Source organism: Leptosomus discolor, chromosome 5 (genome assembly GCF_034619465.1).
Source record: "Leptosomus discolor isolate bLepDis1 chromosome 5, bLepDis1.hap2, whole genome shotgun sequence".
NCBI lineage: Eukaryota > Metazoa > Chordata > Aves > Leptosomiformes > Leptosomidae > Leptosomus > Leptosomus discolor.
In genome coordinates, this window is record NC_141395.1 from 8,794,092 (window position 1) to 8,820,253 (window position 26,162).

General features: G+C 41.8%; 1 protein-coding gene across 1 annotated transcript in view; it reads right to left on the minus strand.

Moving 5' to 3' along the window:
• GPR39 (G protein-coupled receptor 39) overlaps positions 1 to 23,452 on the minus strand; it is an 81,360-nt gene extending 57,908 nt beyond the window's left edge. Inside the window, exon 1 of the mRNA XM_086465930.1 lies at positions 22,585 to 23,452. Within this exon, the coding sequence (XP_086322056.1) occupies positions 22,585 to 23,452 (868 nt within the window). The remainder of the gene's footprint in view (positions 1 to 22,584) is intronic.
• Positions 23,453 to 26,162: the final 2,710 nt, after the last annotated feature.

Sequence of the window (26,162 nt, forward strand, 5' to 3'; positions counted from 1 at the left end):
CCTTTGGCAATTGCATTGTGTTATGCTATTAAGAAATATGTCCAATCTGCCTTCTTTTCAGTTCAGTATATTGTACTTCTCCTAGATTGATGTATACCTCAGACCAAATAGTTCTGCATGGCCTAGACTGGGGTAATTGGATTACATTTATGTGAAACCCTAAGTGCTAGATGTTCTCAGGGGTGATTTTCTGTTTCAGACTGCCATTAGAGTCCCAAGGAAACCAAGTACAAAAGCCTAAACTAATCTCACATTAAACAGGATTTTTTTTTTTTATCAAGTTGCACAGGGAGGTTGACTTTTAATGGGAGTTGCACAACTGAGAGACTAATACACAGAAAAAAAAACCCCAAACTCCTTACCCCAAGGGAAGAACTTCAAAACAAGAGAAGTTTTGGAAATCTGAGTTAATGCCCACACGTGCTCAAGCTCACCGTGCTGTGCCCACAGGTGCTGGTAGCTGGTAATTCATGCAGTGTCAAAAGCCAGGATGATTTGACTCTACTGTAGCAAATATAACGTGCTTACAAAGGAGTCAGAAATCATTATCCCTACGGTGCAGAAGTATCTGGGCACAGGGAGAGTGTACAGCTTGAACAAGGTCACTCAGCAGGACCACAGCGGAGCTGAGATCAGAGCCTGCGTCTCAGACCCCATAGCCGAGGGGCAAGTGCATTTATGGCTGATGGGTGCTAGAAAGATAAGCTAAAAAGTCATTGGCAAATTTGCTGTTCTGACTTTGCTGTCACAGTGGAAGAGGACAAAGTACTCCATTTTGAACATAATAAAGGACAATACTTGTGACACATTTTTGAGTGCCTGAGATATTCTTGAAACGTTTCAAACGGCTACTGTGAAAGACCCAAGGATGCATTTAGATGTGCCTGCTAGGAAACACAGGGCAATCAAAACTGCTGGGTGGGAAAGTGTACCCGTCACTCCTCGTTCCCAAAGGAGGAGTATTCTCACAGCGCCTGGATCTGTGCCCTGCGGCTGGCTCAGGAGCAAGGTGATTTCTTTGAACTGTATGATTTCCAAACTGTAAACCAATTTGGACTGTGACAGGATTTTGTTATATTTCCAAAGGGAAAAGATATTCTTGCTGGGAAATACAATTCAGAAAACCCTTTCAAGACTACTCTGAAGCAGAGGGGAGAGGATTTTTTCACAGACATGAGGGGTATTAACTATTTTCCATTATCTTACTAATTGTCTCATAACATCCCAGCAGCATTTATTTTTCTTAGTGCAATGCAACTGAATTACATCTGAATGGGGAGTAATTAAACTAGTTTGCTCTTTTTATTTTGTCTCCCTCATAGACACAGACCTAATTTGAGTTCCTCTTGAACGCTGTTGCCATAGTATGTACTGTACTTGGGGCTGAACGACAGAGAATATGGAGTAGTAGTTTAACCTGCAGGGCAATTTGGGAGGAGAAATGCATAAGAATCCCAGTAAAATGGAGTCAGAAAGGCTCTTCAACTAGATTTATACCTTTTCCTTCAGAGTGCAAGTCCTTCAGCAGGAAAACTATGCATTATGTCTCAGAAATTATCTAATTTGCAGATTTTTGCATATGCTCACAACCCAAACCAGAAGTTACGATGGAGCCTGCAAAGACAAGGAGTGATTGGGAGAGGCGAATGAACCCAGAAACAGATGCAGAGATCTAACAGAAATCTCACAAGCAGCAGGCTTATAGTGGTGGGCAGATCCAATTCAATACTGCCAAACCACATTGTATAGGTACCTCACTGGCTGTTTGTACGTGCAACGTGCAGTGCCCATACATAAGCTTTGGTTTCAAGCAGACAAATACGTGTTGCTTTGAAAACCAGGCCATGCAAATCACTGCAGAGGAAGGTCACGCTGTTCAGCTCCTGACTCTGGGAAGGCACCATGTGAGGGAAGCAGCAGTTGTCCTTTGTCTCACATCTCGCACAGGCGCGCTTTTGGGTGGTTCCCCAACCACCCTTGGGACAAGTCAGCATGCAGTAATGGACTGGCTTCGCTGTCCCATTCGTGCGTACTGAGTTTTCCTTATGCGGTTGGACACTCTCACCTCCCCAGGGCACCTGTGAGGGGGCACTCCCAGTGCTCCCAGCACTCTCCCAGACTTTTCCTGGCAGGGGGGGTCCATCTTTTAACTCAGATTTCTTTTTCCTCTTGGCATCACCTAGTTTGTCTTTCAATCAATGGTTGATGTCATTTTTATATTTGGAAAGGAAATTAGTCAGAGCTCAAGGATAACAGCAGTAATTTCTGGTACAGCAGCAGGTGTATGCTTCTGGGCTTGTGCATGTGAGAAGTGACATTAGTGTGTATTAGTGGGCATTAGGAGGTGTCACCACGGATGTGATACAACCTGGAGAGCCCCAAAACCAGGCTGTGCCCTCAGTTCTTCCTTTTCCCGTGCCTCAGATGGGTTTGCTATTTATGGGGTGGGAGGAACAAGGGGACACCTCAACTGTTGATTCTGCAGGTCAGATCAAACCATCACAGTTATGCCTTTTGACTTTATCTTCTTGATGTATCAGGGGCTTCATATTCCAAAGTGCTGAGCTAAAGAGACCCAGAACTTCTATTTTAATCTCCGCGAGGAAAAAAAAAAATTAAACAAAACCTTGTTGTTCTAAACATCTGCAGTTTGATAAGGACATACTCCTGAGCTTCAGTTCTGAAACAAATGGGTAAACTTTTTTCCCCCCCTTCCCCCTCCCATTCCTTTCCCTCACGCACCCTCCCTATAACTGCATGGTCACACCACCCTCAGCCCCATTTCAGCTAGTAACAGGAGAAACATGGGAGGGGGGACAGGATGAGAACTAAAACATTGAAGAAAGGGAGGAAGTTACTCCTTTCATTGGAAGATTTTTCCTCACAGAGGATTTTTCTTTTTTAGATTTTAAAGACAGCCCTAGAGCTCAAAAACCCCTAGCTTCAAAGCGGGAATCAAGGAGGGTTGATTTTTCATCAACCTGTCAAAATTAATTCCAGAATAAGCTGCTAGCATGTGCTGGACAAGCCATGTATAAATGGGAAGAAGGAAAAATCTAGCACTGGAAGTCATAGAAAGAAGCTTGTTGGACCGTGCATACCTCATTAAAACAGGACGTAGGAAGTAGCTAGCCCAGTAAATTACTTTTGGTTTAAATGTTGTATTACTAAATTTGCTCCAAACTGAAAAAAACTTGATAATTTGAAACATTCTTCTTAAAACCGAGCAATGAAATAAACTCAGACTTACACAGTAAAGATATTTAACTTGGTAGTGATCATTAAGAATATTTTCTATATGAAATATGGCAATATGACAGTGAATGTATCATTGACAAATTTACTTATAGATCTGTATTATGACAAGCATAACAATCTATCTACACTACAATACAGCTCTTCATAATAGGTTTTGATAGTTGGATATGTAGAAGCTGTCATGAATACAAATGGAGGGAAACCCTCTTTCCAGCTATTCTGCAAAACATATCTTTTTATGTGTCATTGAAATAATTTCTGCTGCTTTTTAAAAGCGAAGAAAAAGATACTGGGAAGGTTATTCTTCTTTCAGCTGCACCATCTGAAGTTCTTGTCCAAGCTTTCTATAGCAAAACCACAGAGGACCTGAGGGCACAGTCCCTGTGTGTAAGGGTTACAAATTTAGCAAAGTTATTGCTACTAAACATGTTTATTTCAAAAAGTGAAAAGAATTAAACTTGTTAAATAAAATCACAGTGATGGTGTCATTGAGACAGAAAAACTTAAGGTAGGGCCTGGGGGAATGTAGTTAAATCCTATTTACTTTTGTTTCAGTGGAAAAGGGGAGACTGAGGGAGAGAGTTTGCTACTACTGAGCACTAAGAAAATTGCTGTTTGCTCCATAATTGTGAAGGGGTAAAACTTGTTTCTGGTTTAGAACCCTAATTGAAAGCAGGTTAAATCATAAATAGCCCTGGCCAGATTAAGCAAAGTACATGCATACACTTTGGTGGATGGTGCTGGGGTGTGGAAAAGGTGTTTTAAAAAGTCTTAACTTGTTCCCCAAAAGAAACAAAGAGGCAGCTGGACAGTAGGATAAAAATTTGAAGTTGTAAAAGCTTTAGCTGAAGTCAGAATCTTGACTTATGAAAGGAATAAAATCTTCAGTATGCTGTGGATGGGCAATTTCCCATATAGAAAATCTTCTGTCCAGTGCTTTCTGTTATTAATAGTTCCTGTGTTTCAGATTATCGTCATCTGTAACAGTTAACAAGTAATACGGTGTTACGAAGCTGCCACCTCTTTCTCCAATCAGAGAATTAAAAACTGTTCTTAGGCCAGGCTCCAAAACAAAAGAGCAGACAGTGTTAGCTCATCTTCACTCAGACTACGCATACACCTCTGGTCAACAGATTTGGTATTTGTTTTCAGGCAACTGTCCTGCTCGCTTGAGGAATCACAGACTCACAGACTGGCAGGGGTTGGAAGGGACCTCTGGAGATGATCATCTAGTCCAACCCCCTGCTAAAGCAGGTTCACCTACAGCAGATCACACAGGACTGCACCCAGGTTGGTTTTGAATCTCTCCAGGGAAGGAGACTCCACAGCCTCCCTGGGCAGCCTGTTCCAGTGCTCTGTCACCCTCAGGGTAAAGAAGGTTTTCCTCATGTTCAGGTGGAACTTCCAGTGCTCCAGTTTGTGCCCGTTGCCCCTTGTTCTGTCACTGGGCTCCACTGAGAAGAGCCTGGCCCCGTCCTCTTGACACCTGCCCTTTAGATATTTGTAAGTGTTGATAAGGTCCCCTCTCAGCCTTCTCTTCTCCACGCTAAAGAACCCCAGGTCTCTCAGCCTTTCCTTGTAGGAGAGATGCTCCAGCCCTGTCATCATCTTCATAGCCCTCTGCTGGACTCTCTCCAGTAGTTCCCTTTCCCTCTTGAACTAGGGAGCCCAGAACTGAACTGTTATGGCTAGGATGTAAGAGGGAGTCATAGATTTTATGAATATGAGACATTCCTGGCTTATAGGATTTTATAAGCTACAAAGAGGAAGTTGTCTTTGAAGCATAAAGTGGTTTCCACTTTGCGATCACTTTTGGTCTTACAGGCATTCAAGGGAAAGACACCCTCTGTCAGATCACAGTCTATATAATCGTATTTTCCACATATAAACTACCAAATGAAAAGCAGGGAAGATACTGAGAGAGAAGGCTTCAAAGCAATTTCTTGTGTTATCTGAAGGTACATTCTCACAGACTGCTGTTCAGCCAGCTGAGGAGAAAGGGATTGCAGGTAGGGCAAAAAGGAAGATCAGTCTCCAAAAACTGGTTAATTACTCACGTTTTGTCTCAAATCAAGTGCCAGTAGTAAAATGTACGCATTTATCCCCTTTAGAGATCCCACATGTTCGTTCATTGCTGATTGACCTAGAATTGGCATATTGGTGGGAGATGTAGAAGAGGAGGAAAGGAAGGAGAGGTTTCAGCTCCGTTTCTTCACATCTTAGTATCACGGGCTCAGAAAACCTGCACTATTACCATCAGATGCTAGTCTTTTAAAAAGTCCAAAATATCTGGTTGTGCAGCAAGAATTAAAGTGACACCCACATCACTCACACAAATGGCTATTCCTGTGAAGTGATGTGTGCCTGAATTAAACAGTACAGTTTCATTGCTCTCTTAATTTTTCTACACTCCATATAATTCTTTTGCACACGAAACTGCATATTAGAAATTATAAGGCTACACCCTACGTGTCACGGGAAACCTGCCATCCCAAAATGCATAAAGCACAAACATTTAATGCACCAATGCATCTGAATGTGCAGGGCTATGAACAAACAAGCCTACAGGCAGTCCCTGTGTTACTCAAAGACACAATCAGAGAAAACAGACTCACCCAGGAGAGCTGTAGTCAGTCCATTTGGAAATATGACTGCCCATCAATGACAAACCAGACACACTGTAAATCAAATAGCTGGACTATTGCACAGGCTCAAGATGGAAAAAAAACCCAAAACCTCCCAACATCTCCATGCTCAAATGAGAGAGAAAGAGAGGAAGTGTTTAAAGCAGAGAAGCCCCTTATCTAAAAGATAAAAATGAAGACTGTTCAAATGCAGATCAGGCAGAGATGAGGTTTTCTAACACTGCCAGGGGAGAAATACAAACAGGCTGCGTTTCAGAGCCTCAATGCAAGTTATACTAAGGAGTTTTCTTCAGAGAAGCAAAGCCTATGTCTAGCCTAATCTGCAAATACACAGAAGTTATTTTTCCTCCGAGCAGCTACAAGCTGGTGCAAATAATCCTCTTCATCTTCCAACACCAGCATCAGAGGTGGCTGACAATGAAAGTCTACTAGCAGCACTTCTTGCTACTTAAATCCATCTCTCCTCGACAGCTGACTGCAGTTCATTTTCATTTACTAACCCATGATGAGTATCTTAAAAAATGTAACAGATGTTGGAGCTCCTGGTAATGATGAACTCTTCAAAGAAAAATAATTGTTTTTACAATGAAGATTCTTGCACGTGCATTTTCAGCGTATGCAAAACTGAATTACCCAAACCATGCTACACTGTTGTCACGTAGCCTGCAGTTCTCAGAAGTAGCTGAGCCACTTTTCTTCAGTAAATAAACATTTCTTATCTAGTTTCAAAATATTTAATACATACACTTAATATGCAACAGCTGTGTTAATAAAAGCTAGAGAAGATCAACTGTATAAATTGAATTTGCTTTTTACCATTCTTTGTGGTTCTATGTGGATTATGAACACTTTGACATAGAGATTCATTCTTCTTGTCTGTACGGTGCATATACACTGGGCCCCTGGTCTCAGACTGGGCTCCAAAATACTCCCATGTAATAGATAAATTACAAGATACGTCACTGAAGTGCCTACATTTGTCTAAATCAGAACTTCTTCTGCTAAGTCAGCATAGGCTACCATAGGATATCAATGTTTTCAGAAGTTGGTGATTCTAAATAAGCAGCATACAGCTGCTTTGAATTGTATTAACTTGTTACTACAGCCACAATAGGTTGCTTGCAGAATTACATTTTATTCATGAATTGCCTGCACATCTGCAGAATGTACTTGTCTTTTTACAACTGGTCTGAGGATGAAATGCAACTTTGCCATAAAGTTCACCAGCTGCAGAAATTTTTTCTGTCCCTAATCCTCCTTAGATGAGGTTCAAGTACTTTGGTGGGGAAAATTCCAGAGCAGATTCTCCCCCAGCTTTTAAGTGGTGTATTTTCCTCTACGGGTACATACACAGAACTTGCAAATGCTAGTGAGAGCTATGCGTGTGTTTCTGTGGGAAGGCAGACCTAATACTGAAACTCTGCTCTGTTACGGTGCTCACGTCAACAGTTTCATTTATTTTGGCTAGAGATGCCTATGATTTAGTCATTAATTCTGAAACAGAACTTTCATACTGAAGTGATAGCTAATATAAAATGGTGTTACTACATTTAAAATAATAATATTGTGTTTAAGAATCTCAGTGTTTCTTCTTTTCCTTCATGCACAATTTTACAGGCCTTTACAGATGACTACCAAGCATGAGGAATTAAAAGTGCTCCCAGCCCAAAGAAGGCTCTGCTAGTATCTTCAACTATGCGAGCTTAGAGAGCAACTTTTAACGACGTTAAAGGGATTTCTGTTTGACAGTCAGCTTATTGAGGTTAACAAAAGGGACGCTAAGGAACAAGCCTGCAATATCTCCACAATTGCACAGCTCCTGGCCTCCTGCGACTGCAGCCAGTATCTGCTCACGCCCCTGTCTGTCTTTCTCAGTCCTGAGGATGGATGGTTGGAGAGAAGGGAAGACACAATTTTAGCAAAGGTGGACCTAGATAGAGTAACTTAACCTGCCTGGCATAACTAACAATGCAGCAGAAGCTATAGCAGCCTTTACTAGCAAGCAGAGAATAAATTCTCATTAGACTAACATAACAGGAAAGGCCAACACATACAAGTCACTTTATGATGATCTGCTGGAAAATAACTCCCAGCCAAATCACCTTGATCCACCCAGTGTCACAATAAAGCAAAGTAGCTTGACCTGTTTTAAATGTGATATGAAAAACTGTTTTGTTTGGCTGAATCTATCAATTCTAATTTAATTATGCTGAATATTGAATTCTACTTGTGTAACCCCAAATTGTCGATACATTATTTCGCTTCTAAGGATTTCAGGTCCTTTCCTGTAAGACGATGCATCACAGTTTATTGAATTTCTATACTATTGCCCATTTTTTCTTCTTTGCTTGTACACCAGAATTACTTATTGTAAAATACTTATTTCAAAACTCTGATGATGACAGAGATATGTCCCCAATGTGATTTCAAGGGTACACTTTAAAAAAAAAAACAAACCCTCAGTAATAAATAAGTTGCATGTTCATGGGATAGGAAGCAGAATAATTACTGAACTGCTTTAAATAAATTGTGGTACCTAATGTTAATCAGCTTTAGTAACCTCAAAAAAAAGGAAGTGAATGTACATTCATTTATATTCATTAACTAGGCAGGTTTTCTATTTTAGGAAAGCAGAGGGGTTATCATGAGATTCTTGTTTCTATTCCTCCTATAGAACATCAGTCCTTGGATCAAAAGCATGATGTTTCACTTTAAACGGATTGTTTCATGCCTCAGAATTTTATCCTCAAAACCATATTCAGCAAAAATGATCAGAACCATCGACATATTAAAATAGTAGGAAAATTAAATAAAGAAGATTTGAACCTTAGAGACACTGACTTTCTCAGTGTTGCTTCAAGGGATAAAGAATTTGAAAACGGTGATGTAAAGACGGCAATTATTCCTGACCTGAAATGACTTGAAAGTAGAGTTCAGTCAACAAGATTTTTGTCACCAAAAGTCTGAAATGCTTCTAGCTCCTACTGAATTCAGTGCATTGATCCCCAGTGCACCCTGACAAGCATGGCATTTGCCTCACTCTCTAGGCTCTTTGGGCTTTTGCTGAATAAGGCTTTTTCCAAAATGTGGCTGCTCAGGATGGGAGCTGGGGCCTCCTGAGCTGAGCCTGCCTAAAGACTAAAACGAACAAACTACCAAACCAAAAGACCACCCCAATACTGAAATGAAACCTCCAAAAGTTCCAGATACACAAAGAGGAAGCAATTGCTTCAGGCCCTATTATTTTTGACTGCTTTTCTTTTAAAATGCAAAATGTTGCCAACCAAGAAGGCTCTGGGTTGCTGTAACTCCAAAGTATGAGGAACCTGCTCAACATGATGAACATGCCTTGAGATACGACAAATGGTTTGGCGAGAATGGCTACTCCTAATTAGTCAATACTCCTATATATGTATGTGTGTATATATATATATGTGTGTGTGTATATAGACACAGACTGTTCCAGCATTCCATGGTGTGAAAAAGCCACATTTTTTAATGTCACGTGAGCCCCCAGAAATGCAGAGACAGAGTATCTCTGTCCTTTGAGCTGATATCAGGTATCAGCTGATATCAGGCATGCCCCAGCAGTGCAGGCAACCCAGAAGTTTGGAGAGGCAGTGCAAACTTTAACTAAATGGAGGAGTAAAGCCAAACTGATCAAAAGTTCTGAGGAATCACAGTGCTGAACTTTTAAACTCCTTCATGAAAGGCAGATGACATCTGATGTAGGAACTGAAACAGCAGAGCAAGCTCAGTGCTTGCTACCCTAGTGTGCATCCCCACGCCAAGAATTTGAGAGGTCAAATACCACAATGCATGTACACTTAAGGGAGGGTTTAGTAATTAGTGCCAATGACAGAGTAAAAACTTCCTTTAATACAAGAAGAAAACCTGGCTTTTCTTATGCTGTTCAGTGCAGCTGACCTCCTACTGCATTCTTCTACAGGGGAGGCTAGTGGGCAGGAGAGGCAAGAGAGTATGCCATAAATTCACATTCAGCACAGAGAAACATCCCCCCCCCAATGAATACTTCGTGTTCTAAGACAAAGAGAACCAGGAAACTAAGTACCCCCAATTACCAAGAAAAATACATTTCCCCCCTCCCTTTGTTTTGTTTTGTTTTTAAAGCAGCTCTTCATCAGAATGTAGCAGAGCATCCTGCTTTCGATGAAAGCACTGGGAAATGTTTCAGAGAAGCACAGTGGCCAAGGGTTCAGGTTATCGGTTTCAACTAGTATAAGACAATTGAAGTGAAAAGTGATATATCTGAAAGACAGAAAACAAAAATGCAGAGCTTTATTACCAAACAGGTGAACCAGAAAATAGCATAAAAGATGTGCCGACAATTCAGTAGTAAGGAGAGGAGGAGATTCACCTAAGCACTGCTACGGACAGGACTCCGAGCCATGGGCTCAGACTACATAGTGTGAGGGACTATCCCTACTTGGACCAACATCAAGTACCTTTAATTCTCCACTGGTGTCTATTACATTGCATTAATGCAGGGGAGCTCTCATCCCCCAGGAGGTGCCCCATAGAGATCAAGGCACAGGTGCCAGCTCCGAGAGAGGAGCATTTCTGTCCAGTCTCCATTTCCAACCAGAAACGTCAGTGCTTCACGGAAGGCTTGTGAAAGCCCATTGTCCCTGTGTCCTTGACACTGTCCATGTGGGGTGGGGAAGCTGCCTTCCTCCTGACATCTTAACAAAATTGGGAGCAATTCTTTACCTTGATTGTTAAAGACTAAAACCAAAACAACCGTAATCAATGACAGTGTTCAAGGCCCAGGAGGAAATTTAAAAACAAGCTTTCAAGGTCAGGGTTTTAGTGGAAATAGATCCTTGTTGACAACAGGCAGAGCTTCCCTGAGCTGACGGCTACATTTGCAGGATGACTACACGGCGTACATTTTCAGTGTGTTGGAGAAGCAAACAGGAACACATTTAGCTGATTCGCAGCACACAGAAGGGTTAACCTTGCATTTCATGACAGACGTTAACCCAAATAAGGTCTATGCTGTTCAGTCTGAAGGGAAAAAGAAATCAATTCTTGTTCCCGTGGGTAGGATTTCACCACTTGATTAGAGAAAGAAATGAATCTTTAAAGTATACTTACAGGAAAGGTATTTGCCATTTGCATGAGAGATGGGAATGGCTGCATCCCAAGTTAATGAAATCAAGTCTTCTGTGCCTGTTTGAGGATTTCATCTATTTGAATTATGCAAATATCAAATATAACTTCATTGTATAAAACTTCAAAATGAGAATGCTATCCATACATCCAAGGAGGCCAAAATAATATCCCTACTCCCCAAACTTAACACACAAACATTGAAGGCCAACAAGAGGTTATGATTTGGTCCTACAGCATTGTGTTTGAGCTGTGACATTCAATTTAGAGGACATTCCTGCCTGTCAGCAAATAAACATTAAGTCATTTTAAATTTCACCTCCATTTGATAAGGTGAAAGCAATTCGCTCTTGGAGATAGGGACTCAGAGGCAGGCTTTTGAACACTAGTCATCGGGCACAGGGAGGCTGACGGCTACTAGGTTGTGAAGGAGGGTCTCAAGGCAGGCTAGCAGAGTGGATCTGTGGCAGCAAGAGGAGCAGCAGCACAGGTGATACCTGAATCCTTGATTCAGAGACCAAAACACGCGGGAAATGGATCCTTACCTTACAGGCAGGGACCCATGTGTGCACAAAGCTGTGTGGTCCCCCACCAGCTTTCTGAAAGTCTCCTTTTGGCAACAGGTATTTGCCAAGAAAACGTTCAGCTTGCATAAGCTTACTGGACCTTCTTTGCAAGTTCAGCACCCTCCCAAAGGAGGATACGGAGTCACACAGTGCCAGACTAAGGAGCAGTAAACATAACCTTTTCCCTGCAACCCAGTGGAGGCCTGGGCTTTATGACCAGAGACACACCTCCACTCCAAGCACAGGCAACCACATCATGGACTTGCAGAAGTGATCACATTCGCTACCCCAGAAACTAGTTTTGTCCAGATCTCCACTTGGAAGGCTGTCCCTGAACATGTCCTTCTCATCATTAGAAATTTTCTCACTTCTGTCTGTGCTCATTCATGGCCCCTATAGACCTATTAGTTCTTGTGCCAATGCCATCATTTAGATCAATGCAGAGAACACGGCAATATTTTGTAGTATGAGAGCATTTGCGCTGGAGGACAATGTTTCCTAAATTGTCAATATGCTCTTTATAATAGAAAAGAATGCATTAAAATGTTGGCTGGGACCAGAAGACAAATAGAAAGGGAACATATGAATCTCAAGTCGCTATCAAAAAGCTTTTCAGAATTCAGTGGATGTGTATATGAGCAGAAACAGGAAAAGGGAAGAGAATCAAGACAATGGAAAGTTGCAGTCTCCAGGCATTAACAATGAACTCCCAAGGCTGCCTCCAAGTATACTAGGTGGGGAAAATCTTTTAAGAAAGGGCACAAGGGAAGCACTGAGAGAGAAGAGATATACACTGACAAACCTCCACAGGCTCAAAGAGATCCGATCTGCTCTGGCTTTGCTCAGATACTGCTCCAACTGAGGGGTGAAGGTCCTTGATACCCACCAACCCAGCAGATTGCAGTTTCAGAAGAACTCTCATTTTGCTTTTCTGTTGCTGTTTTTTGTTTTTATAGACCAAACCAGCGAATCCATACTCAGCATGGATTTAAAGCTCTGTAAATTCAGAGTTGATAATCAAGGGTACTACAACTTGCAGACTCAAGTCTCTAAGCTGAAGAGGAAGATTTGTGCGTGCTGGAGGGTAAGTCCTTGGCCCTACAACTGGAACAAAGGCAATTGCAAACTCCTTGACATACGGCCTAGCTTAAACAGGCTGGGCTCCCTGGGCAGTTTCTGAAGATGGGCGGCAGGACTGCTAAGCCGAACACATTGCACAATGAGATCAGACTGGTTGTACCTGGAGTCACTCTGCATATGGCTGTTACTCAATTAGTTTTGCAAGGTATTTCAAACATGGGTACAAACCAGGCCTTCCTCTTTCCTTCGTACTCACTGCCCCAATATACTTACAGACAACCCAAAGCCAGCCATATTCTTCATTTGCTACATTAAACAATACAACCTCGTTTTAGCTTCTGTTAAAGGTTCGTTTCCCGATCCTCCAGTCATCTTAGTAGCCCTTTTTTCCAGCCTTAGCATGAGCAGTTAGAAATTGCATTTTTTCAAAAGTTCAAGTTTAAAAAAATATGTATTTTAACCCATTATACTTCAGTAGCTGAGTTACCCCCCTAGAATCATTGTCCAAGATTTTCAAAGGTATGTGTACATCTGCAAATACCATAGATGCTTTTACACATTTTGGCAGGAGTTGATGTCATCATTACGACCGCTAGAATTTAGGTATTTTGGCTTTCAAGACAAAAAGATCACTTAAATACCATCTTTTGAACACCTGTGATACAACCGTTTCCATCCATTTTAGACCTGCACTTCTTGCAACCGATCAGAAAGATCTGTTGAATAAGCTTGTGACAGAAAGTCAGAAGGCTTTTAGCAATTTCATTGTCTGAAGGGCAAAGGCAAACTTCACTAGCATGCTTGCTTTTGACTTCTGTTTGTCCTTTGCCATAGCATGTTAGTTCTTATCTAGTGGTTAAAAACGTGACATGTTAAAGTCGTGTCCACAATAAAGACTGTTTGAATCTCTGTGTACCTTATTGCTGAGGTACTGCAGTCTTTAGTTACCTTGAAAGTTTAATTCTGCTTGTTGGCTCAGTCATAGCATTTCAAGAACGTCTCTTTTATAGATATCCTTAAGCATTACTAAGAGACTCAGTTGGTGAGGACCTTCATTCTTAATGCCTTTAAGGGACAAATTTAAGTTCAGTTTTATTTTCAAAATCAGAGACCTCAAAAGTTCTCTTTATTGGAGAGACAGAATGTGAGATGCATGAATTAAAAAAAAAAAAAATCAACAAATACTGGAGCTATCAAATGAGACACATTTTGGCGCGCGCGCGCACACACACACACACAGATAAAAAATACACTCAGTAATGAAAACATTTTTTTCCTGAAAAGTTTGTGTTTGGTGGGGCAGAGGGGTGTGGAAAAAAAACAAAACAAAACAAAACAAACAAAATTTGAGGAAAGTATTTGAAACAATTTTTTCTTGTCCAATCAAAATTTTGTTCTATCATCTTAAAAAGCTCATGGTCCTGTACCTGGCTGAAGGCAGACTCTGATTACTTGCCTATTTTGGCATATACAGAGAGTTTCAGATTAAGAGCAGACATACTGGGACAGGCCTAGGATCCATCTGCCCCTTCATTTCTCTGTGACGATCCCACATAGACATCTGCAGGAGAAGGAACAAGCATAGAGGGATTTTCCCGTACTATTCACACTGAGTTTTTGGCATTCAGCAATATCAGGACTTTCTAAAGTGGAGATTATATCTTGTTCTTGGCAGCACTATCCTTCAAGGTTACATTTAATCTCTTTTGGAGCCCACTTTTACATTTGTCCTCCACGACAATAAGTTCAACAATTTAAATTTTGCGCTTTATGGAAAAAGTGCTAGAATAATTGTAGTTATTGCAGTTTAATAGAAGGGGTACATATATACTGAACTCCAGGGATTTTTCTAGGAAGGAGCAATCAGGACAGTCTTCTAATGTTTCTTCAAATCTAAATCAACTTCAGCAGCACCACACTAGATATACCACTAAAACAAAAGACTGAGTGCAAGGCAGCCCCTCTTTTAGCTGTGTAAGACAACCATTACATTCACAAAAAACAAGCTGGCAATATTATATGGAGCAGCAAAGCAAGGTGGATTTGCAGAAATGCTATATGAACAGGGAAAAAGTATTTTGACTACCCTCTGAAAGGGGCTGTATCTGAGCTCTTTTGCAGGGTTCAGCTAGAGATTGGAGCTGAACAGCTTCTTGAATATGTGTGCAGATGCTGCCTAATAAAACATGAAAAAAGAAAGCCATTTGCACTGAATGAGGATAAGGATGGATAGCTAAGCAATGTTATCTTCTCTAATGCACCTCTGTGTCTGGGTTTATTTATATTCATGAGTGAAGTTCCGTTTCCTGGTAATTATTACATACGTGCACCTGTTTGCGGGTGGATGTCAGGGGCTTTTTGAGTGGTCCCAGAACTCTCTCTGCATGTTTCCATAACAAGCATACACTTGCTGTCAGAAAGATCCCCAACTCTAACCCCGTAAGCTGCACTTTCAACCTAAATACATTCTTTTAAAAAGTCATAAGAACAAATATAGCAAGTGCTCTTAAGAGAGAATTAAACGCAACAACCAGAGGCCTAAAAACAGCTTAAGGGGAAACAAGGAAAAGGTAGCTCATAACAATACCAGACCTCTTTCTCAGTTTCGCCTTTCCTTCTAAGTCACTATTTATACAATTAAGAGGTTCTTGGCAGACTCATTTAATCCATAATATTTTGTCCTTGATATTACTCATGCATCTACAATGGAGATTAGAAAGATAACTGATTTCTCACGTAAGTATAGTGCAGGCATCTAGCAGCATAAACATGCTTATGATACCCTCAAAAAAGGCTAAAAAATTGCTACAGCACATTGTGCCAAATGCAAGTTGAAAACTGAACTGTTTATCTTCAGCAGAAAACATAATTTTAAAATTCCTTCTTACTCGTTTTTCAACTGACTACCTATCCAGTCAAATTGTAGGTTTAGGAACTCACAACAATGAAATGGAAGAAAAAAATCTTTAACCTGTTTGTTGGCAGTTGGTTGGTTCTCAGTTTCTAACACAAATTTTGCCTTTAGGAAAGCAAGAAGTTATGTAGGATAAAAATGAAAGCTTCACATTACTAATAAATGCTCAGATATTAAAGCTCTCTTCCATTAAAATTCGCAGGGTAGCAATCATTGTTTAAAGATAATGGTCTTAACATCACCAAGGAAAACAAAAGATTTAATTTTGTGAAATGTGGTATAATTGGAATACGAAACAATAGAGGAATAAATAATGCATTTAGTTTTCACAGGTGAAGACTTCAATAAATCATCTGTGAACTTGCCACAAATGAGTCCTATCTACTGAAACTGCAGTTGCAAGAGCAATCTACATTTGAGATGGTGTCTGGCTCAGAAGAGATGATAGCAAGAAAACAGAGAGAAATTTGAAAATTAATGCTTAAGACAATAGTCTTTTAACCAAATAATGAGGGCAGTAGACCAAAATTGATGGGACAGGATTACTTAATGTGGGGCTGATGTTCTCTATGTGAGGGCTATCTCCAAGAATTCATTTCATGCCTGGAGCAACATCTGTATTTCTCCACTTCGACGGAAGTAAATCCTCCTGCTTACTTATGCACTCTTTGAAGAAAGCGATGGCTTCCAAGGCTTCTATTTGTAAGAAAAGGTGTCCTAGGGTGGGTTTACCACGATACAGAGCATGTTTTTCAGAAGCTGAGATGACACAGGCAGACCTCAGCTCCCTAAAGGCAGCAGCTCCCTGCCTGTTCCTTGGCTCATGCTGCCACAGCAAGGGATGTTGCCTGCACTTCCCTCCTTCCTTCTCTTAGCATGTACCTAGGGGTACCAGAAGAACCGATGGCAAATAAGTTTATTATCTGCAGCTTGTAAGAAAGAGAGACAGATATTAGTAATACCAAGTTTAAGGCCCACACTGGTAACAGTCTTTAATGGGTCTTAAAGACTTTGGGCAGAGGCGAGTACAGGGCAGAAGTACTTAAGACATCTCAGCTGTCCACTTAGTCTCTGGACAGCACAGATGGCGTTGTATAAAGCGGAAAGATGCTTGTGCTGTGGGTGCCACAGGATGAGCTAGGCTGAAGCAGTGCGCCAACACCTACAGCTCACTATCAGACCAGGTGAAAAACCAGTTTCCTTGTAGGCATCGGGTGAAAGACAGAAGCACGGCCGCAGTTTTCACTAAGCACTAGTAAAGCTCTCATGAGCTTCTCATGCACAGAAGCAAAGACAGTAGTCACATGTCCACCATATCTGGCAGGACATCACGTGGAGAATCATGTGGAGTACGCTAGTGGTGAATTTGATTCTCTGACTACAGTATTTGCAGGGTTATGTTGTTTTTAAAGCTGCAGACTTTTAATGTTGAAGCAATTTTTAAGTACTCTGATGCAAAGTGTAATCACACATTGATTTTTCCATTAAAACTACAAAAGTCTTAAATACCCTGGGGGTGCTGGCCTCAATTAGTCCCTATTCTTCCATTCTTTTTCTCTCTGTACCATTTTGCCATCCCTTGGCGTTGGAGGAAAGGAAGACTGTCTACTTAAGCCAAAAGCACAACCTTCTATTACAGGAGTCCAGTTAAAAGCGGGAGTAGATAAATTGCCTTCTTTACAATAGGGAGGAAAATTATGCTGGTTTCTGCTTATGTTCATTTTTAAATTACAGTGTGGGAAAACTGAACATACAGATATCTGGATTTTGGAAGTTTGCCTTGAGTCTATTTTACCGTGTCTATGTATTTTTTTTAAAACCAACAGAAGTCCCACACCTCTTCAGAGGAGGTTATTTATACACAATTGCCCCAGGAAGCCATGATCCCTGAATGCAGCCTTTCCATTGTCATCTGTTGAATAGCTGAGCTTCACTTCTGTGCTACCAGCATTCAGTAGCATTGATCGGTTTTGCCGTTGACACCAGGTTAATACTTTTGCAGAGAAGAGGAAAGCAAATTTTACTGAATACCGGTAGGTCAATCCTTTGCTTTTATCTCTTTTCCAGAAATCAAGAGAAAAATCTTACTAGTGACAGAGGGCGGGTGTCCCATTCAGCTGAATGTCCAGACCCTGGTCTGTTGGTCTAAGTGTTTCATGTTTCCTTCTCAGCCCCTGCTACCCATTTCAGTGCATTCAGTCTCCTACTTGTCGTATGTAATTCGAAGCCCTGCTCAGGGAAATATATGGATAGAGACACCACATAAAACACAGAGATGAAAATCATATCCACCCTCAATGTATTTATCTTCAGGCACCTCTCCAACAAAGTCTCTGAAGAAAGGCAGCTGAGTGGAACGATTAAAGAAATGAACCAAGAGGAGTCAATGAAGCTGAGTTTAAGGAACATGGGCTTGAGCTGTGTTCTGGTATCTAATCAATTAGGTTATTCTTTCAGGTTTTGTTCTATCTCTAAGCTTTACCTTTTTCAGTAGGAAAAAACCCCATCCAATTTCCAGCCTATGAAGAAGCATCTAATTTTCCTGTAACAGGAGTCCTACCATTGTCAAGTTATACTGTGCCTGAGTCATCTCTAGATGACAACCACTTATTTTTCACTACTTGAAATAATCTGCCTCCTGAAAACCCATTTGCCAAGTGCCTTATGAAATACATTTCCTTAGTGATCTTTGGAAAGGCTATTTCTACACACAATACCTTTTTTCTGAGCAAAACATTAATCTGCCAGCACTAGTACATGGGGAAAAAAAATGGTGCTCCATCTTAAGTTCTAAGAGGTCTTTTTAATTTCTGACTCAAAGTTTTATCTAGCTTTAGCTTATGGCTAGATACAGCTGTGTTCATGGTGCTTACAGTGGCATTGGTATTGTTATAGAATAGCCTGGCATTTGTTTTAACAGTTGCCACCAAAAAAGTGGCAGGAGAGAAACAAGGCAGCCCAGCAGATAAGGCACTAGCATAAGATTCACAAGATGCATTTGTGACTCTCCATAGCCCTTGTGGCCTTGGTCAGGTCACTGACCTCTTTCTGCTTAGCTTTTCCAGCCCTTCCCTTTCGCCCATTTTGGATTTAAAGACAGGGAATCTCTTTCCTTCTACAGCACTTACTTACCAGAGTCTCAGTAAAGCCTCTAGCTGCTATTGTTCTACAAAGCAAACCAGACCTGAAGTTACCTGTACCATACCACATCACATGAAACCACCACTGCTACTGTCTTCAGGCTGACGCTCGGTGTATTTGACATTCTCAAGCGTTAGACCAAAGAAAAATTAAAAAAAAAAGCCTGACAACCAGCCTTTCTCAGATGGAGACACTGCCATGGATTATGACAAGCAATTCCCTTCCCTGCTCATTAAAGAAGCTGTAGGATATTTGCTGTCCAGGCATGTAGGTAAAATTCATTTTACATCAGAAAGTCCAAAAGCAGAAAAGCTGCAGTTCAGTAGTGATGGCAAAGAGATGGCAGAGAGAGTTATCAACCACAGGAGAAAGATGAGATTGAGTAACCACAATGACTGAATCAATCCCTGCTGGAGTGGGTCGAGCATTAGGAAGTTTTAAATACTGTTAAAAGCTTGTCTTTCATCGAAGTGCCATCAGCCAAGTATTTTTATAGGCACTGCAGCTATCCAATTTCTGCTGCTGGGGGTGGAGACTTTTGTTAACAAATGCTGCTATGAACCACTCAAAAATTAAGTTCAGCTGTTTTCCCTGTTATTCGTGACAGGCCACACTCAGACCCATGTAGACCTTCACTAGAACAATGATCTGCTGCCCCAACATGAGCAATGCTGCTTCAACAAGAACAAACATAGGTAACCCACACAGTGTCGACCAGTCTGATCTACGCTGCTCATATGGATGGGCCGATCCGCTGGAGGCAGTGGAGTTTTACAACATGACTCAGATGATTAAATAAATCACACACAGAGATTGCAGGAAGTATGCCCCAGTCTATCCAAAAGCACAAAATGCCGAATTTCAGGAGCAGGAGCATTAAGCAAAGGCTTACATGTGCTATCATGTTTTTCTTGAAGCCAACAGCAATAGTGGGAAGGAATAGCACTGCACAGCCTACTTTATAAAAACAGAAGATATGTTCTCCAAAATACTAGGACAAATTTGCATTCCTCCACTGGGGCAAATCTACCAAAATGCCAGCTGAACAGCTCCTGGAAGTACCCCCTCAGGCACAGAGTGGTTATTGCAGCCATTGGGCCAGTCCCTCCTCTCCACCATGAGTGAAGCAAGGTAGCCAGAAACAGAAGGAACTGACATCTCTGCATCAAGGACTTCAAATCCCCAACCAGACAGTCTGGGCTTTAAGCTGAAAGATTTGAACCTCGCAGCCACCTTCCTTGAACAAAAGCTCTTCCCCACGTGAGCTCAGCCTACCAAGCATGGTGGTGCTCTCCTCACTTGGCTCCTTGTTGCCTTCCTCCTCCATCACAGAAGTGGTGTCACCCCATCTGGAGCCTCTCCTGTGAGCATCAATATTACCTATGGCAAGCAGTTTTTCACTTTCACCATTTACAATTAATTTTCATGAATTTCTCAAGTGCCACACAATAATGTGACACTAAAAAAGCATCAGTTCCTTCCTGCGTCTTCTTCTACTTAGCTTTTTCTCATCGCCAGGAGATTTATGAATTTAATCTCCATTTTATAGAACTTATCACTTTTAACAACTAGAAGAAAATACTAAATTGTTTTTATTGCTGTTAGATGTTCAAAGACATCACGCTAGATACTGTCATTTACATTTCACATTAAAAGTGAAATATGTTGGGAATGCACAAGTATTTGTTTTAATTTGACCCATCTGTTAAATGAAAACCAAAGAGGACTTCTAAATCACTATATTTAAATTCAGCGATTTGTAAACAATTTATATGTTCATTTCTTCTGGGTTAAAACTGCCCTAAAGCATCACTCTTATGAAATCTCCAAATTAAATTATTTTGCATTGTTCTCAGGGATGCAGACCGTGGTTTCTTCCTCGTCAGTTTATTAATTTATTTCCCAACCCAAGTAAATTAGCAAGACTTGTATTAAGAGTCTTGTCACTGAAATAATTTTGGGGAATTCATGGAAGTATCTGCTGGCTCCAGAAAGCTGAGAGCACAGAGTAAGTGTCAGATATTGGTGGCAAATTCCCTTAAGACAAAGGACAAGCCAATCGCTTTCATTTAGCTTCTTAATGCTTCTGCAAGCAGCACTAGGTCTGCCCTATTCCATGCTAGACCATCACCAAGCAAGAACAATAATCAAGAAGGGGAAAAAAACCCACAGCAACTTACCTTCACCTCTCAACCTAGCTAGAACTTGCTACAGGATTTGGCTCTTAGACTCGTCTTTAATGTAGCTGTGGACGACAACTTACAAGGGGAGAGAGATCCACAGACATTTAAGGATCCTGCAGTAGCATTTAACTTAAAGAGCAGATCCTTATCTTTTTTTCTGCTTTGTGCAATGTGCTGTATTTAGCATTAGCTGCTAAGCCTCTACGCCAGGAATCAGTACTTTCAGTGGAGTAAGGATACCGAGAGCCCTTTTAATCACCCAGATACGGGGCCTCTCATCCCAGGCTAACAGATGCACTGGGCGAGGAGGTGGTTTCTTGGTTAGATGTACACTCTGAGCACGAGGAAGAGCTCTGCGCAGCCTGGAGTGTCACATCTCCCGTTTGAAGCCTTTGTCAGCCTCTCTGTTGGTACAATGTGCAGCTCCACCCTTCCACCAAACCTTTAAGTCATATGCCTTGTCTGTATGACAGGTTTTCACCCTGTTCTCAACTCTAACAGAAGTGCAGCAGAAAAAGGAGCTGGGTGCACCCTGGGTTTCTTACCCTGCAGTTTCATGTCCCAGCCATAGACCACAGCAAAAACAGGACTAGATGAGGAAGCAGAGAATGCTCAGGGGAAAGAAAAAAAAAAAAAAAAAAAAAAAAGCCCATAAAAAAGCTAATCCACTTAAAGCTGTAGAAGTGGACAGAGCCACAACTTTCAATTCCTCCTCCGCAGTATCAATCAGCGCACCAAAAAGCAACACAGAAGTACTAGGTCTACTGTGCATTCATACTCTAGGTGGTTCATTTATTATACCCAGTATCATATTAAGCAACCCAACAAAACAAGAACCAGCAGTAACGCAGCCAGGGCATGATTAAGGGTGCCTCTAAGAGCATCAACAAATGTGGAGACTACATGGATCACAGCCCGGAAAGATTCCAAGTTGGTGAAATGACAGCTTGATTAGTTTTTGTCTGACAAATGTGGCGAGAGAGATCAGAATCAAACATAATTCCAAGGTTATAGGCCTTCAAATAAAACCAGGAAAAAAATTCAAAGAGGGCAACAGCAATTTGCAAGACCCAATCAACTCTCCAGCCCATCTTTCTTAATGCTCACATGCAACACAGCCACGACTGCTGAGGCTACATAAGTACCCTCCAGGGAGCACCCTGAATTAACAGGGACATGCCTTCAGAGTGGAACAGGCTTCAGATCTTGCAAGACAGACTTCCCTCCCACCAAGAGCTTCACTAAATAAGCACATACTGTAGTTTAATGGAAAAACATGCAAGTAGAGCTACTTTATATCCAGGCAACCGTTGCCTATTGCTACCCTAAAGGTCAAGCAGCAACACCCTGTTACCCATATTGCTGCACGTAGGCATGCAGAATAGTCAAACAACATAAAGCAGACAGTAAATTAATTTTTCCTTCTTCTTCCCTCCCACCTATTCTAACGACAAAAAGAATGAGTCAAGAACATGGAGGGAAATCAGGTTTCTTAAAATATATCATGGCAACCAAAAGTATCCCTCTCCCTCATTTTGCACCACTTTCAAGCCATACATCCCCCATTTGGGGGAACTTGGTGAGATAAAATGGAGGCTTCTGAGTTTCCTTCCCATGTGGAAAGCAGGCAGGGGAGGGGAGGCACAGTAGGATAGGGCTCTTACCCAGGAATAAAATGATCTGTCTCCTAGAGCTCTTGCCCTCTGAGCTCTCGCTTTTCCTTAGGTACTGCTCCTGGTGTCTTAGTTCACCCTTCACTGCCACAGTTCCTTCCTTGTGGATCATCAGTGTTTTCATCATGCTGCGACACATGAAGGTGACAGACCCCAGCACTATGATGTACACAGCAAAGGCGCTGAAGATGCTGGCCTGAAACACAGGCCACTTGGAGGAGAGGCTGGTGCAGATGGTTGTATTGTGCTTCAGTTCAGGGAGGTGGTGCCGGGGTGTAGGCCTGACACAGGCAGTCGTACCTTGGTAGCCCTCAATGGTTTCCAGGGGATATTCTGTGCCCATGGCAAAGAGCAGGGGCAGAGCCACTATGACAGATGTCCCCCAGACAAAGGCAATGAGCATCTTCACTGTTCGGGGTCCAGAGAGAGTCTTGAACTTGAACGGGTGGCAGATAGCCACGTACCTCTCAAAGCTGAGGGTGGCGACATGCAGCACAGTGGCATAACTGCAGGCTTCGAAGAGGAAGTAGTAGAGCTTGCAAGCCATATTGCCATTGGGGGTGGAAAAGGGGCTCCAGATGGCACTGAAGAACTCCATGGGCATGCCCAGCAGGATGACCAGCAGGTCAGAGCAGGCCAGGCTCACCATGTGGTCTGTGACCTCCTTCTGCAGGTAGCCTTTCTTCTGTAGGATCCTGGTGGCCTTGATGGTGATGCTGTTGCCCAAGATGCCCGCAACGAAGATGCAGACATACACTGAGGCCAAAGTGATCTTGATCCAAGGAGACACCTCAAACTCAGGGACGTGGCTGTGGTCAATAAGATGAGAACAGTCTGAAGGAGATGTCTGTCCTGCCATGAGCAGCCCCTGGGGGGAGGAGGAGGGAGGAAGAACCTTCCTGCCCTCTCTGACATTCAAATTCACAGCAAAGAGATCCTTCCTCACTTTGCTGGTCTCACTGAGACACACAGGTCAGAGCAGTCAGGAACAACGAACACGTTTCAACCAGCCACACCTGGTTTCGTTACCAGCAGCCACTGAGTCAATAAGCCAAGCGGGAAAGGGTTTCAGCTCTTACCTATCTTTACGGCAAACACTTCTTGCTCCTTTTGGATTTTCCTTCTTTCTCTACTGAGTGAAGCTGCTGTTCTCCAGCCCTTTGTGGTGTGAACTGCTCTCCTTTCAGTGCTTGCCTCTTCCTCTGCAAGCAAAGGCAGCTGTTGGTCCCGGCCCCAGCAGGAGGAAGTCGGAGTTTCTGTGTGATTATAGCTGCTCTGTTAACCATTAACCTAAATCATTGCTACCCTTAGTCACTGGCAGCAAAGCAGGTTTAGGAAAAAAAAAGCAAACCACCGATGTCTGAAATCAACTTCCTGTAATAGGAGCTCCTTCTCAGGGACAAAAAGAGGTGTTTCTCCTAAAGCTGTTAAGTTGGTGAGGTCAGGCTGAATGTGTGAACAGGCACTGAAGAGAAAGTATCTGCTGAGGTGTTTAACATTAACTGGGCTTCAGACTTTGCTTTTATATGTGCTAATGCCAATATGCTTCATTATACATTTCCTTTAGTGAAGACCTTGGCATCTGCCGCAGCAGTGTTTGTTACACAGCTTGTGCAGCCACGGACTGATTTACATCAACAGGAGGTTCTGGATTTTAGTTGCTGCTGATGAACTGGTAGCATCTCAAAATAACTGTTTAGACTCAAAAGGGTCTTCTCAGAAGTCATAAATAAGCTGAACTCTGGATTTAGACACATTGATTGTCTCCCTTTAAATTCCCACCTTCTCTATTAGGTAACAAAAATAATGAAGTTAGTAATCCCGATCATGCTCATGCTTTCAAATAATCCAGAGTAGCAGGAGATGAAAATGTACTTCCCCCTCCTGTGTCTCACCCCAGGGGGAATGAATTTAATGCACTCTTTAGTTTTAGTTTCAAACCATAGCGCTGAAGGCTCCCAAGGTAACCCCTGGAAACATTTAATTAGAGAGTGTGTATATGGATTAGGAAACCTTTAAATTACAATGCAAAACGACAGAACAGCTTTTGCAGAGACTATCAAGAGAGAGGCCCAGTACAGTGATCTGCACCAATACCAAATCTAAGAACAGTGGGTTCACAAAGTGATTTTTATTAACTAGACAAGCTCATGTGACACTTTCAGCTCATGATAAAAGAGAAACATTAGAAAGATGTTATTAAGCAGTCTCCTCACATTCAGTGGTTATCACTGTACCTCAGCAGCCCAAGTATATAATGAACAAAAGATGCCCAAAACAGGATAATCAGCACCTGTTTCTATGCATTATTTATGCATTCCTGTTTTAAAAAAATCACCTCAAACCTTGCACAACTTCAAGCCCTGTAGTCCCCGTCATCTTTCCTTATGTTTGATAATTCACATTTGTTCTGCTCAGACAAGCTTTCTATTATTACCCAATTTCTTTCACTTAATTTTACTTTATAAAAGTGTGAACAAAGATTACATATGCATGACTGAATTGTGGAAATGAAGCTAATTAAAATTTGCTGCTTACCATCAAAAGGGAAAAGGGAGAGAGAGAGCAAAAGAGAGAGAAGGCCCAATAGGATTAGATCTCTCCCTTTTTTCCACACCAATTATAAAATGCAGAACACAATTTTGCAGTTTTCAATATTATCTTTAGAACATACACAAAGTTTATTAACTTTCTAATAAAGAGCTGGTGCCACAAAGGGGATAAGAAGGAAAGAGACAATTGTGGATACTCACAGACTGAGACCATTTAAAAAAAAAGAAAAATCTAACATAGGTTACTGGTGTAGATAAGCCATCAGTGAGTATTCCAGAGATAGGTATAAAATCCCTATCACGGACGATTATAAAAAAAAATATCTTCCTGGAGGGAGACATTTCTCCCCAACTAAATGTGCTGAATGCCTCTGCGGCCTGGAGGTTGAGAGCTTGTAGTCTTTACCCTGATGGATATGATAACAGTTTATAAACTTATGATTTGTGTAATGATCTAATTTTAGGGATTTCGTTAAGTTTTCCTCAATATCTCGTAGCAGTGAGTACCACAAGTTAATTTTTGTGTTGTTGCCTTGCCTTTAGCAGGTTTGAAAGTGAATGTGGCCTGTGTAGTTGCACCCGGAACACTCCAGGGAGTCCCTCCTGACTCAGTTTGTTGCAACTGCACACCATGAGTTCAGCCCCCAGCACCAGAGAAGTCATGACTATTAAGGATAGAGATCACCACATTTTTTTTCTAAAATCAGTACTCATAGATACTGCACGCTGCAGCCAGTCACTTGTCAGCCCCTTGGTAAGAAAATAGAGCATCCTGAAAATGAAGACTACATGGGCACAGGGTGGCAGCTGGCTCTGCGTGCCACTCGCTTGGCCACAGTCATGCTCACCTGAACGCTTGTGGCAATGCAGTTGTGGGTAAGAGGTGACAAGTGGTGGGAGCCAGAGAAACATTGGGATGGAGCACAGATTGTTGTGGCTGTAGTATATAAGGTGATATTTTATTTTCAGAGATAAAAGAGCTGCTGTGATTATCCACCCTGGTTTGTTATCCAACAG